The following is a 13458-nucleotide window of genomic DNA, read 5'->3' on the forward strand; positions in this document are numbered from 1 at the left end:
CTGCTGGGACAGGGCAATGACGGAAGCCCACGGAGCAGAGCCCTCCAGGACCTCTGGGGACAGGGCTGGGCCCTGCACGTGCCCCTCAGCCGGGGGCCCGAGGAAGGTCAGGGCAGCAGAGGACGGGGCTGGACGTAAGAACTGGGGATGGCAGGGCAGAGACCGCCGGGGGAGGGGTCCGAAGGGCCACAGCAACCCCTCGCCAGGCGCTGCAGTCCAGAGCGCAGGACATGGCATCACCGCAGGGGCCGTGTGGGGAAGGACAGAAACAAGGGTCTGGCAGCCAGCCTGGCCGTACGGCGTGCCACGGCCCTCACAGAGCGCCAGCGTCAGATGCCGTCCTGGGACCGGCATGAAGCAGACCGCGGAAGGCCACAGAACGTCAATACCCTCCCGTCTGGTCCAAACGTGAGCTCCGCCTCTTTACCAGTGACGCCACACCCACCCTCAGGCAAGCCCACGCAGGACCCCGGTCGTGGTACAGCCCCCACTTTCTGACAGACAGCGTCCACTTCCTCAGACCCTCCTCCAGATCACCCACCCACCCCCAAACCCTACAGCAGGCGCCTCTGCTGCGATGCTCCATGGGGCACACGGTTTGGCTCGCCCCATCCCGTGCCAGGTGCCAGCTACAGGTGTTCTCCAGCTAAGGCACCGATGGCCCATGAGGACAGGACAGTGGCAGCCGGCGGCCAGGGCCAGGCTCCTCACGAGTGCTCGGTAAGTGTGTGGGAACGGGTGGATGGAGGGTGCATCTTTAAACCAGGGGTGAGTTTGCCAAAGCACGGTTCTCTCAGGCTCAGCTCTGGGAGTTGAGGCTGCTCCCAGTGCACCGGGAGGTCCTGGCCACCACCAAGGACGACAGGGCTGTGGGTGGACACAAACGGGCACCCCTAGGCCAGGAGACCCCCTTCGTTTCTGCCCTCAGAACCGTCCAGACCATTGGGAAGCTTCTCACAGGCGAGCTGAAAAGAAGGGCCTTGAGTACAGACAAGGGACTCTCACGGTGTCTCTGAACGGCTGCTGAGCAGCAAGGGGACACGGGGGAGTGTGCTCAGGGTCAGAGGAAGAGCCCGTGGGGGGCTCAGAAGCCCGGGGCTCTGCCTGCCCTCACAGGGGCAAGCCTTCCACAGCTGTGCTCTGGCCTCCTGCTTACGCAGGGACGCAAGACGTGTCCACGAAAGCTGCGGGGATGGCGGCGAGGCAGGGTCCTCTGTCCAGGCAGGGACGTCCACCGTGCGAGGAGCAGGTGCCCCAGCACCAGGTCGGACAGGGAGGAGCTGTCTCTCCTAGAGGTATGTGTGTGCACACGCGTGCGCCTGAGTGTGTCCAGGAGAGACAGAGGAGGTCTCGGAAGACACCAAAGGAGCAAAGTGGAAACCTTTTAATCTTTACACTTCGGGGAGGTTATTTTCCCCAAAGCCCATAGAAGACATTCAGAACGGTTCAGGAATTCACGCCCAGGAAGGAGAGGAGGCAGACGCCCGGTACGGGGTCCCCACAGAAGCAGTATGGGTAAGCAGGGCCACACAGCCGGTCACGCTCCCTTCCCAGTCCCCAGGTGGGGGCCAGAGATGGGAGGCTGGGGCCGGCTCCCACACGCCATCTGGGTCTGAGTCTTGGGTGGCCCCCTATGCCCAGTGTCCACGAAAGCTCATGCCCTCCACCCTGCACCACCGTAAAGCTGGTGGGCTGGACAGCACAGGGCCTGGCCATGTATGGGCTGAAGAGTGACTCATGAGGCCCAACGGCTCCCCGTCTGCAGGGAGCACAGAAGACGGGGCTGGAATGGAAACATTTACGCAGCCAAGCCCAGAAGGCGCTACAAAAGCCAAGTCCTGCCAGGGGGAGCAGGAGAGGGAGGGGCTGGCCAAGAGGGAAAGGGGCTGATGCCTTGGGACAGAGTAGGAAGGAATCCTCCCAAGGGGCAGGGACAAAAAGCAGTTTACCTTCCCGGCACTCGGTCCTATAACTCACTAGATTAACATGGAGCACGGAGCGCGCCTACCACATTCTCACGCGCCTGCAACATTAGGAGCTGGTGGTGGAGAAACAAGCCAGAGCTTGTGGATGACGGGACCCCAGATGACGACTGCCCAGAGGTTCACATCTGAGACCGATGGGGCCACAGGGACAGGGTGCGCTCGGAGACCCTGGCAGAAGGTCACGCCAGCCAGGCTGAGGACACGGCACAGTCACTGAGCAGACTCCTGACCTCAGAGGCTTATGCTCTTTCCATATAGAAACAGTCTGTGAGCCTTTCTGGGATCACATGTGAAATGAGCACAGACCTGGAAAGGACCCAGCAAAGAAGGACAGCAAAAATTCAGAGACACCGTAAGCATCCGCAGTGGGGTCCCAGCACTCGAGTCGTTACTCATCCACAGGGGTGACAAGAAGGGCCATGTGGACGCAGGGAAAACACCGAACAATCCAGGTGCCCAGTGCCCTGAGCAGAGCTCCCTGGGACATAAATGCAGGCCCGTAACAACGTACGCGTGAGGAGTGGCTGCTGGAAGAAGGCCCCGTGGAGCAAAAGCTGGACCGCCACTCAGGGCCCGTGGGGGGACCGAGGGAGCGCAAACCCACTGGAAGCCGCCCCGCTCGCTCCTCCCATTCTGAAAGCCTATTTAAGGAGCTACAGCCACAAGCTGCTGTAAAGAACACAAAATTCTCAAGGCTCTGGCCTTGGAGCGCTCCCAGGGGACCCCAGAGCTGGACCCTGCAGCCCTTTCATGTGACTCAGAAAAGGGCCCCTGAAACCCTGGTTTTCGGCCCGAAACTGGCACCAGAACAAGGCAGGGGTCTGCCTCAGAGGGTCAGCCTGTCTTCCAGGGGAATTCGGGGCCTCAGCTAAGACCCGTGCTGGAGAGTGTAGGCTCTGGCAGGGATGCAAAACATCACAGGCTCTCAGGCAAACACTGGCAGCTTCGCATCAAGTGAGACACACACTCACAGAAGCAAGCCCAGCGCCCATCAGCAGCCGAGCGGATCGAGACGGTGCAGCACACACACAGTGGGACGGCATCCGGCCGGGAGGGAGGACACACTGCCCTTCCGGGCAGCACACACGGGCTCGCAGTGCGCCATGCTCCTCAACGACAGAGGAGGACGAGTCCTGTAGGACATCACATATCCACTTCTATCCATCGAGAGAAGTTAAACCTATTAAAAAACAGACCAGGGCGCCTGGGGGGCACAGTCGGCTAAGCATCCGACTCTTGGTTTCGGCTCAGGTCATGATGTCAGGGTCGTGAGATCGAGCCTCGTGTCGGGCTCGCGCCACACTCAGTGTGGAGTCCGCATGAGACTCTCTCTCCTTCTCCCTCTGCCCCTCCCACGCTCGCATGCTCTTTCTCTCTCTGAAATACATAAATAAATCTTAAAAACCAAAAACGAGCCAGTGAAAGGGTGGGACGGGGTCAGACGAGGGCACAGATGAGAAACACAAGTGACTAAGCCAGGGACCTGCTGCACAGCTGATGAACACAGACAGTCTCACATCGGCCGATCATCAGTGCATGAATGTACCAAAGTCGCACGCTGCACGCTGTACGTTTATAACACGTCACATGTCAAATGTACCACATGCCATTTTCAAAAACAAGGCCTAGCAATCCCACTCGTAAGTGCTCACCCAAGGAAACAGTATCATGCTCGCCTGCAGAACCGCACGTTCACGTACAAACCCTGTGCCCGAATACTTAAAGCAGCTGTATTTGTAAGAGCCCAAGCCTGGAAAGAGCCACATGCCAGGGGAACGGCAGACGCACGGCTGGGGTACGACTCAGCGACCCGTGCACCACGGGGGAGTCTCGGACACCGTCCGCCGAGGCGAAACGTGCCAGACGCGAAAGGCGCCACACGTGTGGGTTCCATTCCCATGACATCCCACGAGAGTCCGAACGAGAGGGATGGTGCGGGGGTTGCCCGATGTGGCTCAGGGGCGGGCTGAGCACCAAGAAATGGCACAGAGGAATTCAGTGGGTGATGGGACCGTCCGTGCGCTGCGTGGTGGTGTTTGCAGTATACGCCAAGAAGAGTCACTTCCATCGCATGTAGATTTTTAAAATGCACAGGTTCTGGGGCGCCTGGGTGGCTCAGTCGTTAGGCGTCTGCCTTCGGCTCAGGTCACGATCCCGGGATCCTGGGATCGAGCCCCGCGTCGGGCTCCCTGCTCGGTGGAGAGTCTGCTTCTCCCTCTCTCTCTGCCTACTTGTGCTCTCTCTCCCTCTGTCAAATAAATAAATAAAATCTTTGGAAAAAAAAATGTACAGGTTCTTGGGCCAAACCGTCAGGCTCCCATCTTGATGTCATCGCTACTACCAGCTACCTGAACGAATGACTCCCTTGCTCTGTGATGTGCTCACGTCCACCACAGAGTGGGATTTCAACGGTCCCTACCTCCTGTGGAAAACTGGACAGTTTGAGGAAATTATTCTGTGTAAAATGCTTCCAACAGCGGCAGCAGGTGGTGAACACCCAGCTTGCCGGCGAAGGCCCTGACTTCCGCGAGCCCTGCCCCCCGTGCGCCCCTTTGCAGGGTAAGCCGCAGGGGCTGGGGCGGGAGGGGGAGGACTGTCAAGGCCAAAGAGAAGCCGTAAGACAGACAAGAGACACGAGAGAATCAGGGATGTGGGTGGGAGTTTGGGCGGAAGAGCGGTCATCACAGACAATTTCATGAGACGATGTCTTACGTGTTTTATTCTCTTTCCGAATAAAACCCAAAAGCGGTGGTGAGGGAATGCTGGCGGCCAGCCCGGCCCCTGAGAAGGCTCAGCCCAGAGACGCAGTGGGTGGCGTGCGTGGCCGCAGCGCAGGCGTGCTGGGAGGAGGTTCCGTGCTCCTTGGGCCCAGAAGGGGGCAACACCGAGAGCCCACCAACCCTTCCCAGGCTGGCCTCAGCAAGGCCAGGGATTCAGAGGTGCGCCAGGTCTCACCTGCTGGGACACCTCCCTCCTGGGCCCAATCCTGAAGGCATAATAAGGTGCTAGAGTTCCACCCTTTGCCCACACAGCCCTGGGGCAAAAGGATCAGAGCCCACACACCTGCGTTAAATCCAGGGGAGGGAGCAGAACCCCACTTAGTATGCTGCTGGGCCACCGGGGGCCAGTGCGCCCCGCCCATCCTTGGGTGACTTCCTTTCCTTGAACGTTCCCCTGCCTGGGAAGGGGTTGCCCTGGAGCCCAGCGTGCAGATGGCAGCACACCCACTCCTGGCTGTGGGCCCACAAGGGCATGACCTCTCACCAGCCAACTCACACACCGGATGGATGAGAGTGTGAGGCTGGAGCTCCCCCCACCCCAGAAGGCTCCTTGCCTCCGGAGAAAAGCACAGGACAAGGCAAGAAGCAGTCAACGAGCTGACGAGTCTGGGATGTGCTCTCAAGGCCAGATTTGGGGACACATACCCTCTGTCCACCTGGCTGGGTGACCCAGAGCCTGGCCACCAAATCAGGTCACAGAGCCGACTGCCACAAGCAGGGTGGCCTCTGACAACGAGCACCCCCAAAACCACCCGCAGAGAGAGTACGGCTGGCCCCAGGAAGTGCCTGGAACACTGGCCAGAGGCAGGGATCGGACGCCGGCACAGCCCTAATGCTGTTTCCTGACCTGTGGTCAGTGTTCACAAGATCTTCCTTCCAGTTTGCCTCAATTAAAGATTAACATTCCAAATCACTTCCTCTCAGTCGGGTCACTATTCTTAATTTTGAAGTCACTCAGTGTCCTGGCAATTACTCATCACCTTCAGCAGCAGCAGATGGAAAACAGCGCAATTCCGTGTGTCTCTCAGACGAAGCCAGCCAGACACGTACCTGGAGAAATGTGTGCGTTCAAGTCACCTCTGCAGGCCTGTGGGACGGAGAGCAGAGTCAGTCCGCAGGGAGAGCTACTGACGAGACAAAGCAAGCACGCACACCGAGGCAGACACACACTAGCCCACCTCCACTCGGTGCACCCCATGGCTGTCGGTCAGATGAGGACGTGCATCTGCGTCTGGGCACTGGGCACATCCAGGAAGCAGTGAGAAAGGCCAAGGACACATCTACGTACGCAAGGATGCCGCGTGTCAGACAACCCGTGTGTAACAGAGGCTTCCAAATGCAAAGTCTGCCACTGAGACAGCGCTGGACGTGTGTGGTCAGGAAGAAAGGCCATTCACTTGGGCTCTCTCCTTCGGAAGTCCACGCTGCTTGTGTGGTCACGAGTCACTGTGTGACTCTGCCAGCCGGGACCCCAGCCGCCCCCGCGCAGAGCGCGAAAGCTGGCTGTGGGGCCAGGCCCACCGTGAGCATTCCATGAACAGGAACTTTCCAATTTTATTCCTTCAACCTCCTTTGAATGAGTAGCTACGCTCTCTCCCAGCCTCATCTGCTATTTGGTTAAAATTTAGGGGGGAGGATACGTGTATACAGAAATGAAACAATTTCGGTGACAAAAGACCAGCCAGGAAGGCTGTGAGTCTGTCAGCACTGCAATTTAAAGCCCCAAGTCAGGACTTTACAGCTCGGCTCAAGGACCTCCTGGCGCTGAGGTCCTCGGGGGGCCAGGGTCCACACACCGTCACCTTCCCGTCTCCAGAGTCAGCACTACGGAGTGCGGTCCCCTCAGGCCAGAGTCCATCAGAACTCCTCTGGGTCCAGAAGCTGGACGGCTGCATGCACACACGTCTTAGAACGATGCGGACTCAGGCCGTTCCCTCCCTGAGGCAGAGGCCCTGACTGGAGTGAGCACGAGGCCCTGGAGGGGCTCCAATCCGGGGCCTGGAACTCCACGCCCCGGCAATCTTTCGCTGACCCCCAACGTGGGGAGATCAGGACCCCTGGCGCACAGGCCTTAGGGGCGGGACCAAGACGTGACCTCGTTCCAAGAAGGCGTCTCTCTTATGAGCAGTAAGGTCCTTCTGCTGTGGGGGGAGGCGAGGCAGAGGGGGGCCCAGGCCCCTGCTCCAGCAGGCCCCGGCTTGAATTTGCTCCAGAACGCCCACGCAGGGAAGCTGGCTGTCACGGCAGTCCCCGTACCCACCCACCTCCGTGGGAGGCCCTCCTTCAGGCACAGGCTCCCTCCCCCCGGGGCAGCCCCTCTTGCCCTTAGCGTGACCCCATGGTGACAGCCAGTAACAGCGCCGTATGCTTCTGTTGCAGCTCAGACATGGCCGGGACGAGCTCCCACAACATGTCGTGGGTCCGGTACCCGAGCCACGTCTCCACGGCAGTTGAAGACGTCATCACTGCGCAGAGCATCGTCTCTAGGTGCCTGTACGTCTACATGGCCCTGTGTGTCCCGGTGAGCTTGGCGGCTGGGCTCTTCAACCTGACCACCTTCATCAAGGGCCGCGCCAGGCGGGGGGGCCTGGACGCATTCCTCTCAGACCTCACGGTCACCCACGTGCTGGTGACGCTGCTCTCCCTCACCACCATCAGCCGGCCAGACTACATGGTCACCACCAACCTGGGCTGTGCCGTCCTCTCCTTCCTGGCCAACGTCTGCTACTTCAACGGGCAGTACGTGCAGCTAGTGATGCTCTTTGCGTTCCTGCTGCAAGGCTCCGCGCCCTGCCTGCGCACGGCCACCAAGGCGGCCCAGAGGCCCGTGGAGAGCCTGGCTGTCATTGGGGGCTGCGCCTTCTGCAGCTCCCTGGGACTGGCAGCCCTGCTGGGCACATCTGGGGAGCTGTCCAGAAGCACCCTGTGCCAGGTGGACCCGCTGACCGCCTGGCCCGAGTATGAAATCGTCAAGGTCAGCCTGGGCTTCGGGCTGGCCCTGGTCCTGAAGCTGGTGTTCTTCATCCTGCTCATTGTCCAGCTGGCCTGGCGAGCGGCCCTCCCCCAGAGGGATGCGGCCTCCGCTCCCCGAGTCGTGCTGGCCACGGCCCTGACCACGTTTGCCTGCCGCCTCCTCTACAACATTGCACTCCTGCAACGGGCCCGGCTGAAGCTGCAGAGGGACATCGGCTCCCCCAGGGATGAGCTCCTCATGAGCCTGGCAGAGCTGGGCCTGTTTGGGGAGAGCTGCGTGAATTCCCTGGCCATCCTCTTCCTCCACCGGCCTTGCAGGCTGGCACTGCTGAGCGTTTCGGAGCACCTCACCCAATGGTGCAGGAAAGGAGAGCCCAGTGACAGCTTCTCCTTAAAGAGAGTCGAGAGTTAAGGCAGGGCCCCGCCTGCAGCAGACGAGCAAGCCGGACAAGTGAGGGGGTCTTTCTGGCAGTGAGGGAACAGGACCATCTGCTGAAACTCCAGTCTGCATGGTGAGCGCCAACATGGGGTGACGGGATGGCCTGGAAGGCACTGCCAAGTAACTGCCTGGCATTCGGCTCCGCGTACGCGAACGCTCCACACCCTGGCTCAAACCAAACACTTGCAGCTGAAGGAAACCCTGCAAATCGAGGGTGCAGCGACTGTGGGGGCCAAAGGTGGCCAGACACAGGCCTGACTGGGCGGAGATATCCTAAATGCTGGTGGGCAATTCCGTTAGCTTGTCTGCGAGCCGGCATCCTTCTCTGCCCCTGCCCAGCCAGACGACAGAATCTTGAAAATAAATACATTATTCAAAGAACTTTAGGGCCATATTATAACCTGGCCCTAAAGGGTCGTTAACTGGATAACCTTTAACACTGCCAGAAAGTCTGGACCACCTAAATATTGCTGAGAGCAAAGAAGTTTGGCTCTATCTTTTTCTAAATTTATCATCATCACTGGAGGTCTGAGAATATCACCCACACGCTGACCAAGTGTCCCACGGCACTCCCCACTCCCTGTGACCTGGCAGGTGGTTGTTGCCCGTCGTAAGGGCTCTGGGTAGTCAGTGACAAGCTCTGTGTCCAAAGCCCCATCTGCTCTGTTTGACATCATGTGCAGAAAGGCTGGACCAAACATAAAATACAAAGTTCAGTAGTTAATCTTAATCCAAAATTTACTCTTAACCAGTCTTGCTAGATTTATATTAAGATTTTCTTGGTTGAATAGAGAAAGGAAGCGTGCAAGGGAAAGATGTCTCTGGTTGTGGGATCCTATTCCTTTGACAGTTTCGGTTTCTCATGAAAACTTGACTGTTCAGAGCAGTTTTAGGTTCACAATAAAATTAAACGGAATTAGGAGATTTCCGCCACGCCCTGCCCCCACACTGATGTCCCCTCGGATGAAGCGTCTGTCACAGCTGATGGATCTACATCGACACATCCACAGCTCACGTCTGGGCTCACTCCTGGTGGTGTACATTCCATGGTTCGGATGGGTCTACACGGACACGTATCCTCCATTATGGCATCACAGAGTACCCACTGCCCGAAAAGCCCCTGTGCTCTGCCTCTGCATCCCTGCCCTCCGCCCCTGGCACCCCCCCATCTTTACTGTCCCCGCAGTCCTGCCTTTTCCAGAATGCCCTATGGCTGGAATCCTAGTCCAGTGCCGGCTCACGCTGGCTTCTGTCACTTAGGAACACGTGTGTCGGGTTCCTCCAGGTCTTTGTAGCTTGTTTCTTTTTAGGACTGAATAATACTCTGCTGTCTGGACAGCTTCTATTTTAATGAATATTTTATGTTACTCCGCAAACTTTGGAACAAAAACATTTTGAGTATTTTCAAAAACATTTGAATATTTTATGTTACTCTGCAAACTATAGAACAAAAACTTGCCTTTTGCGAGTATGTCTTTTCAATGTTGCTATATCTGCATTACTTTGGAAGAAAAAGGATTTGGATTATATGGTTAAATAGCTTCTGTAATATGCCATTAAAATACTAAATGCTTTAAAAAACCCACTCCCCTTCTGTGTTCTGCTCCTCTGTGTGCTCACACACTCAAAGAGCCTTGGCCCTGGACTGCAGGCAGGCGCGAGGCCGGTAGGGGCCGGCAGGCATGCGAAGGACAGAGCTGGGAGCTTCTGGAAGTCAGTGCGTTCCCTTCCGCCAGGAGGGTCAAGCAGGACAAATGGCATCAGGACTGACACATTAAGGCTGCTCCTTCACGCATGACAGAGTAATTTTTACTAGATGCTGGATGTCATGAATTTCCCTTGTTGAGTGTTTAATTTTACTCTTACTTTTTTAAAAGATTTTGTTTATTTATTTGAGAGAGAGCAAGCAAAAGGGAGAGAGAGCATGAATGGGGAGGAGTGGCAGAGGGAGAGGAAGAAGCAGGCTCCCCACTGAGCAGGGAGCCCAACACGGGGCTCGATCCCAGGACTTAGGGATCATGACCTGAGCTGAGGGCAGACGCTTCACCATCGGAGGCACCCAGGCGCCCCTGACTCTTTAAAGAGTACTGATGTTTACTCTGGCAGGCACGTTGTTCCTTGTAGATCCGGGGGATTCTCTGGAGAGCTATGTTTAAGCTTTGTTAGTCAGGGTCTGGAGCATCCCATTCTGGGGTCTCTCCTCGTCACAAATGCTCAGAAGCGTCTCTAGGCTGGCCGGATGGAATGAGAAGGCGGCTCAGGCCTGTGTAAACTCTGGGAGCTGTTCGGCTTGGAACTGTCCCGCAGCTCTTCTGGGCATGGCCTGGACTCTTCACACCAGGCACGTACAGGTTCAGCTCTCCACACCTCGGGAGCTTTCTTGACATGGCTCCCTGTCTCCAGCCCCATCTCCTGCCATTCCAGCCCCTTCAGCCTCCCAGAAACCTAACCCCATCCCCTAACATGGTCCGGTCATCCTGAGCTGCTCGGAACCCCTCCTGCCTCCAGACGAGGGGGCTCACCACGCCTGCTTCCTTCTCTCCGAGACCAAGGCCCTGCACTGCCCACTGCCCCGGTGTCTGAAAACAGCTGTGTCCTATATCCTAACCAGCTTTTAATGGTTTATGGCAAGTTCCCTGACGTTACTCATTTATGGCCAGAAGTGGAAGGACCTAAATTAATGTACAAATACACAATAACAGAAGCCAACAGCCTGCTGGTTTTGGAACAGGAGGGGTTAGGCTCACATGCGCTCAGGACTTCTCCGAGAAATGGCGGACTCAGGCTGGGACAGTAAACACGTAAGCCAAGCCTGGAGAATCTGATCCCACTGAGTTTCTCAGTATTTTGGCTAAAGGAATGGTTTTAGAACCCAACCACAGGAACGTAAATCGGTGGTTCTCAAACTTTTTCTTTTGAGCCACAGGATCCTTTCTTTAAACAAATCCTACAGGGAAGCCCAACGTCTGAGACACTAAAAGGTACCGTTGTAACAGGAGAGGAGGTGGGGAAACCCGACCTCTAGAACACCAAGGTGCCCCCAGCCCCAACCACCAGCCCTGCAAGGGCCCCGTGGGGACGGGGCGGCTGCCGGATGTGGGTCTCGTCTGCTCACCCCTCATCCTGGGACAGACAGGACACACTGAGAACAGGAGCTCTTCAAGGACAAAGCCGAGAGAAAGGTCAAGAGCCACAGAGAAGTAAGAAAACACGAAGAACTGTGGTTTTCCAGCGTGGGAGGTGCTTTAGCCCAGAAGGCGCCCATGAAACCTCGATTTGAAAAAGATGGCTCAGAACAGAGGGGGTGGAGGGTGAGGAGAAGCTACTTCCTGTGGCCCCAGCCTCTCCCCAAGGACCCAGACCTCCAGCCCGGCATTCTAGAACATGCCACCCGCAAACAGCCCTCCCCGGGGGCGGAGCCTGGTATGCGCCATCCGCCCGCACTTCTGCGGGCCACATGCACGGCGTTCTGGGTGCAACTGGCACATCGCTCTCAGAGAATTAGAGGAAATGTCCAGAAAGCTCCAGGCAACGGCTGAGAGGAGCCCAGCTGCCCAAAAAGTCAACACGGGTGAAACCACGGGGACGGCTCTTTTATGGTGTCATAAAATACCCCCAGGGTGAGTGGGTATGAAGGTGCACCTGACGCTGGAGAGCACCTGAACACGCAACATCCCTTCCCGTGACAGAAAAGGCCGGATGGTGGGTCTGCAGAAGGCCCGTCCGTTTTTCTCCAGGGAACAGCTTCAGACAGCGTAGACGGCGGCTGTTTGGCACGCTGCGGTCTGCACACACACGGGACCGAGGACGGAAGGACAGCGCTGACGCGTCCACTCCTGCCCGCACAGGCTCCGGGCTGGATCTGCAGAGCTCACGTGGAAGGAAGTGCCTGGTGGTCGCCCCTCCACTCCCCAGGCAGGCTTCCAGGGCGCCACACACACACACACACACTCAGAAGTTCTGACGCTTGGCCCCGGCCAACGGCTACCCACTGGGGGCCTACAGTATTCCCTAACAGCACACACCTCCTTAGGCCAGCCTGCAGCCAACAAAGAGGATGCAGGACGCCCATCACACACGCTTCCCCAAGGTGAGCACGTTCCTGTCCCCTCTCTGGGTCCTGGCCTCTGTCTTCATAGCAGGTGGTGCTGGCCTGGATGCTTAGGGTGGGTGTGAGCACAAAGCCCACAGAGTGCTTTGTAAAGAACGCAGGGGCAGGGGCTCTCTGCTTCCCCCCACTCGGGATAATCAGAGACAAGGCACGAAAGGCTGCGTTTGCGGTGTTGCCCCTCAAGTGTGGGACCACCGTGGTGCCCGTGAGCTTCCCCTCCATAAGCACCACACAGGCCAGGCGGACTCCAAAGCGTGGCACCCACATCCCCCGGGGCCTCAGTCGTGAGCCTACAACACTGGGACTGATATGCTCTCTCCCTGCGATGCACCCAAAGGACACAGGAGCCCAGCTGCCTGGGACTCGGCCCACGTCTTGCTAACCAGGCCGTCCTGGTGAAGGGTGGTGCACGCACCGTGGGACAAGCACGGCAGAGACGCCGGGTGACCGGTTGCCCTACAGCTGTTCTACGGGCATCATGTAGCTCCACAAGCACAAGCCCACGCGCCCCACTCTACCGAGGGCCCCGGGGCAGCCGACTGCAGAGGGAAAAATGGAACCTGGCGGTTCAGAGACCGGGCTTGCTCCCGCTGGGGCGCCCCCGCCACAGGCAGGGGGACAATTCTTTGCTACAGAAGAGCAGGGGTGGCAGGGATGGAGGACACAGGGAGGTTCAACGGCGACACATAGGCAGCGCCAGGCCTGGAGCAGCTGGGAATGAGGGTGAGGCTTCTGGGGGGGCCCCTCATTCAGGCAGACCTCCTGGCTTTACCGCATGTCTGCTTTCTATGCGTTACCCATTATCGGACTCTATTTGCAAATTTAACTAAACGCCAATCAGACTGGATTCCCTCTGAAGTTTCCCCGTCATCCGATTCTGGGGATGGACAAAAATCTATGAAGTCCAATTCAGCATGGAGACAACCTTGTTACAAGGGGACTGGCCACGTGGGAAGTGCTCCGTGTGATGACAAGGACCGTGGGCCAGAGTCAGCCAGACTGAGGCCTGGGGCAAACGCCCCTGAGCTCAGGCTTCTCACCCGTGTGGCAGGACAGGGGCAGCCCTGACGTGCCAGGGTGCTCAGTGAGGGTGGCATGAGCCAGCGGATATAACGCGCTAGCAAACAGAGCCTAGCGTGAGTAAACGCTCACTGAAGGGTGGATTTTAAA

General features: G+C 57.8%; 2 protein-coding genes across 2 annotated transcripts in view; one reads left to right on the top strand and one right to left on the bottom strand.

Annotated features, from left to right (window-relative positions):
• Positions 1-13458, bottom strand: part of CUNH7orf50 (chromosome unknown C7orf50 homolog) — a 128884-nt gene that overhangs the window by 67158 nt on the left and 48268 nt on the right. The window lies entirely within an intron of this gene.
• On the top strand, positions 505-8199 carry LOC117999273. The gene is made up of 2 exons (XM_034988225.1): positions 505-720; positions 7145-8199. The coding sequence occupies exons 1-2, from the start codon at positions 578-580 to the stop codon at positions 8148-8150; spliced, it is 1149 nt and encodes a 382-aa protein (XP_034844116.1). The 5' UTR covers positions 505-577; the 3' UTR covers positions 8151-8199.

The sequence above is a fragment of the Mirounga leonina genome, unplaced genomic scaffold, assembly GCF_011800145.1.
Source record: "Mirounga leonina isolate KUSES-001 unplaced genomic scaffold, KU_Mleo_1.0 Mir_454, whole genome shotgun sequence".
Taxonomy (NCBI): Eukaryota; Metazoa; Chordata; class Mammalia; order Carnivora; family Phocidae; genus Mirounga; species Mirounga leonina.